This window comes from Rhinichthys klamathensis, unplaced genomic scaffold (genome assembly GCF_029890125.1).
Source record: "Rhinichthys klamathensis goyatoka isolate OS25496 unplaced genomic scaffold, OSU_Roscu_1.1 h1tg000311l_1, whole genome shotgun sequence".
Classification (NCBI taxonomy): Eukaryota; Metazoa; Chordata; class Actinopteri; order Cypriniformes; family Leuciscidae; genus Rhinichthys; species Rhinichthys klamathensis.
This window is the reverse complement of record NW_026606829.1, coordinates 1700852-1705755: the sequence shown is the minus strand read 5'-3', so window position 1 is coordinate 1705755 and position 4904 is coordinate 1700852. Positions and strand designations below refer to the sequence as shown.

At 39.8% G+C, this 4904-nt stretch overlaps 1 protein-coding gene across 2 annotated transcripts; it reads left to right on the top strand.

The window, feature by feature from the left end:
* On the top strand, positions 1–4904 carry slc46a1 (solute carrier family 46 member 1). Of its 2 annotated transcripts, XM_056271194.1 has the most exons (6): positions 1–377; positions 1374–1765; positions 1855–2315; positions 4098–4181; positions 4269–4425; positions 4503–4904. In XM_056271194.1, exons 1-6 carry the CDS (start codon positions 90–92, stop codon positions 4564–4566), a joined length of 1446 nt encoding a protein of 481 aa, XP_056127169.1. In that variant the 5' UTR covers positions 1–89; the 3' UTR covers positions 4567–4904. The 2 variants fall into 2 exon arrangements, with proteins under 2 accessions (XP_056127169.1, XP_056127170.1); XM_056271195.1 differs by lacking the exon at positions 4503–4904 and having other exon boundaries at positions 4269–4429.

Below are 4904 nucleotides of genomic sequence, written 5' to 3'. Positions count from 1 at the left end.
CTGTCTGTTCAGACCAGACTAAGTTATGTTAACACTCTTTTGTCGTGCAGATTCGTGCGGATTTGTATAGACCCGGAAAGCTTTAAATCATGGATGAATCAGATACAAGCGCTATTCTTGCGGAGGACTCGGAGTCGGGTGACTCCAGCAAAGTCTGTTGTTGTTTTAAGGTGACACAAAACAAACCTCCTCCGCCGTGTTCGTGTCCATTTTCCGTGACCGTGGAGCCCGTTATGTTCCTGTCCACGTTCTCCATAGCTCTCCAGATGCCTCTATACACGCAGTACCTGTGGGAACGTCTCAGTGAAGATGTGGGTTATAATGGAACAAAGGGAGGAGGATGTAATGCATCTACGGTCCACGACCCTCTGCTGAAGGTAACCGACATTTGACACGTTGTCGTCTTGGTTTGGAACCATAAACGGAGAAGAACCGTTTTTCATTCCCAAATCAGCCGGTTCTTTTAGTGAATCAAAAACATACTGCGCGACCAGTGAAGGGTGAATTTCGAACGAATAACACTTTTGAGTCGGTTCTTTGTAGTGAATCAAAAGCGCGCCTATTGAATTTTGATTCCCGAACGAATGACACTTTTGAGTCGGTTCTTTGTAGTGAGTCAAAAACACACACAGAATAGCGCATCGTGTAGTTCGATTCCCGAACGAATGACTGTCACTGTTATGACTGTCACTGTTATTATCTTAATATACAGAGCCACAGTACCGTAGTTCGATTCCCAAACGAATGACACTTACGAGCCGGTTCTTTCTGTATAGTGAATCACAAAATTGGAAAACAGTTATTTTGCTACCAGTAAAGTCTGATTCCCAAACAAATGACACTTTTAAGCCTTTTCTTTTTAGTAAATCAAAAATAAAAGTATAAAAGAAAATATACACCGCTTGTAGTTCGATTCCCGAACGAATGACACTTCTGAGGATGTTCTTTTACAAAATTGGACCACTGTACCCTGAACATATTGGGGGACCAGTAAATCCAGATTCCCGAACTAATGACTTTTATGAACCTTTTCTTTTAGTGGATCAAAAACATCAACTCAACCAGTGTATTTCGATTGCCGAACATATGGCAGTCACAGGACACCTACATTATGAATGGCTTTTTTTTTTTTTTTTTTTGTAAAACACAAAATTGGACCAGTCAGTGTAATCCTATTTCTGAACGAATGACACATGAACCGGTTCTTTTTACTAGTGGATTAACTCATTTTTAATGATACGGTATATTCAACTGGGAATTATTATTACATTATCACACTTGCCACTAAAGGAGGCTGTTGTGTTTCAAATACTAAAAAGCTACATATGTTTCCAAAAGAGAACTTTAATATGTAATTTATTTCCCTCGTCTAGGAAGTGGAGACTCTGACTGCACACTGGAACCTGTACATCAATTTGGGTGGTTTTCTAGTTGGGCTGATTACGGTGACCCTGTTGGGCTCATGGAGTGATCGTGCAGGTCGGCGTATGGTTCTGATCATCCCATCCCTTGGCCTGGCTGTTCAGGCAGCCGTTTATTTGATTGTAATGTACCTGAAGCTGCCTGTGTTCTGGTTCCTTATTGGGAGGATCTGCAGCGGCCTCTCCGGGGACTTCAACGCCATTTTGGCCGGTTGCTTTGCGTATGTGGCCGACACGAGTGGCATGGGTTCTCGCACCTTTCGTGTGGCGATACTAGAGGCTTGTCTGGGATTGGCTGGCATGTTTGCGAGCATCATCGGAGGACTGTGGCGACGGGCACAAGGGTACTCGGCAGCTTTTCAAACATAAAATAAAATTGTTATATTTCTGTCAAAAAAAACAACAACAACAACAACGTCATGTTTCCCTCCAGGTATATCAACCCTTTCTGGCTAGTATTGGCCACAAATCTTGCAGCGGCCTTCTACACATACCTGTTTGTGCCTGAAACCGTCACCCCTGACCCCGGGGCAAAACTCCTCTCCACCAGGCATCACCGGGCCATCTACCACCTCTATGAATCTGACACGCCACAGGGACGCAGAACTAAACTATGGTTTTACATTTTCTGCTTCTTTTTGGTGGTGTCTGTACATTTGGGCTGCAGTGACCTCTATGTGCTCTATGAGTTGAGTGCTCCGCTCTGCTGGGGTCCAGAGCTGATTGGTTATGGCTCTGCGGCCAAGAATCTGGCCTACCTCACCAGCCTGATGGGGCTCAGGGCCATGCAATGCTGTCTGGAGGACTCCTGGGTGGCTGTGGTGGGCCTTACCTCTAATATTGTTGGCTTGATTGTGATTTCGATCGCTGACACTACAGCTCTGATGTTTACCGGTAAGATCTTCTATATTCAGTTTATACACCACTGTTCAAAAGGTTGGGGTCGTAAGATTTTTTAAATATTTTTGAAAGAAGTCTCTTATATGCTCACCAAAGCTGCATTTATTTATTCAAAAATACAGTGAAAACAGTAATATTGTGGAGTATTACAATTTAAAATAACTGTTTTGTATTTTAATATCAATTATAATGTATGTAAGCAATAAGGTACGTCAGGCTGTGCTGTATCGTGAATAAGTAACGGCTGGAGGGCGTTGTTAGGCACGACGCGAAGCGGAGTGCCTGCAACCCCTTCAGCCGTTACTTATTCACGATACAGCACTTGCCTCGAGTACCTTATTGCTTTTATAAAACGGTTGCCACACAATAAAAATATTAAAGCCGAAAAATATGTATCTATGCAACTTTCATGAAGTAAAATCACTAAAAGCCTGCCTTCCGCTGGAAAAAATAGTCCCGGAACGTGAACAGCAACAGAAGTTACATATATTATTTCGCCAATAGATGGCGGCAAAGACTGTCTTTATGAGTGAGTGAGTGAGTGAGTCTGTAGAGAAGGCTTTTGAAAGGACTCGAACTTGTGATCACGGAGAAGACAGACGCAACTGACAGATGACTAACGTTATGCACGGAAAACCCCATGACTGTTAAAAGGACAAAATATGCAGCGGACATTCAAACGCATTTTTTTATTATGAATATAGGACTGACCTGAAGGAAAATGCTACGTCTACTGTAAATGCAGGTACACTCGCTTACTCGATCTCTCACAATGCTCTGCTCTAGCTTTAAATGAACAATATCAATGAGATGAAACATCTGTTTAAGTTGCTAAGAGTGGTTGCTAGGGGTGTTGTGTAGTGATACATAGAACCGTTGGGTGAAGCGGTCATAGCCGTGTTTTATCGTGAATAAAGCACAGCTATTGACCAATCAGAATCAAGGATTGGAACTAACCGTTTTATAATATGAAATATAGTTTTAATGTATTAATTATTTTAGATCTATTTTAATATGTAAACATTGCATTTATTCCTGTGATGGCAAAGCTGCATTTTCAGCAGCCATCTGAAGCATCACATGATCCTTCAGAAATCATTCTGCTGATTTGTTGCTCAAGAAACATTTCTTCTTATTATCAATATTTTAAAACAGTTGTGCTGCTTAATATTTTTTAAAGACCGTAACATCCTTTCAGGCTTTCTTGATGATTTCTTTTTTTGTACCAATGGAAAATTCTTTGTCACTTTTGATCAATTTAATGCAAATCTTAAAACAAATATTACTGACATCAAATTCATGTAGTTATAAGTGTGTGTAAAAATATGTATAATATATTTTATAAACATACAATTTTATTTAAATGTATATTATGAATCTTATAGTTATATTTTTATATGGATGTTTATTTAGTGATTATATAATGCATTGTGTTGTTTAAAACTGATTATTTACTGGTTAACAAGATTTACAACCAGTTTTTACAAACAATTGAAAGTTTACTTGTACAAAACGGTACAGCAAAATGTCAGAAAACATTGATTGAAAAGTAACATAATTTAACTGACACTTTTCCAGAGTGACTATAAGACGTGTTAATGTTCTACTGTTTAGATTAGGCCTATATTACAGGAGAAAGGTCAAGACACTCTTTCTTGACATTTCGAAATATACAGTGCTGATGCAACCTCACGCTGTCCTCCAGTGGCTAAAGTAGATAAATATGAATCAAGGAAATTAACTTGCAGAAGTTGCTTATCTATCTGTCTTTGTCAGGATATGGCCTGTGCTTCCTTTTTATGGCCTCTACCCCAGTCCTGAGATCTAAACTGTCCAAGCTGGTGGACCCTTCAGAACAAGGTGAAACAAAGATGGCATTTTGTCACAAATTAGTAACCTTTAGAATTAAATGGAATAACATGTTTTATTATTATTATTTTGTCTTAGGTGCTCTGTTTGCTTCAGTGGCGTGTGTGGAAGGTCTGTGCTCACTAGTATCTAGTGGGGTTTTTAACACTCTGTACCCTGCCACCCTACACTTCATGAAGGGATTCCCTTTCCTCTTTGGGGCCGTCATCCTCCTCATTCCAGCTGGCATTATTGGGTAAGACCCCCTCAATGATTGTCATTTAGACTCTCAGTTCGAGAATGAATAACATATTTTTATTATGATGTATACAGGGGCTTGGGTTGCCAGGAGAAGAGAGAGAGCAGAACAAACAGAGAAGACTCTGGAATATCTTGACAATTGACTCTGTGAGTTTTTCTAGAACAGCAAAGGACAGAATGAGTCCAGGAATAAGCAATAATTTTCTGCACAACTGGGATCCTAAAGTTGATTGCCAATAGAGCGCACAAAATGGACTTGTGTCCAATTCGTGATGACTTGGCCATGCAGGTTGCTGTGATTTTGCCAAGAACAACATTCCTGACCAAGAGTATGATTTTTTTTTTAAAGAAATTATTCCGCAAAGATACATTGAATTGGTCAAAAGTGACAGTAAAAACGTTTATGATGTTACAAAATATTTCTATTTCAAATAAATGCTTTTCTTTTGAACCTTCTATTCATCAAAGGATCTT

What these genes read in the sequence shown, in the direction of transcription:
- slc46a1 (XM_056271194.1), top strand. Translation starts at nt 90, where the DNA reads ATGGATGAATCAGATACAAGCGCTATTCTTGCGGAGGACTCGGAGTCG. An exon ending in TACAGCTCTGATGTTTACCG is followed by an intron (nt 2,316 to 4,097) that starts GTAAGATCTTCT and finishes TGTCTTTGTCAG; the next exon opens with GATATGGCCTGTGCTTCCTT. An exon ending in ATTCCAGCTGGCATTATTGG is followed by an intron (nt 4,426 to 4,502) that starts GTAAGACCCCCT and finishes TGATGTATACAG; the next exon opens with GGGCTTGGGTTGCCAGGAGA.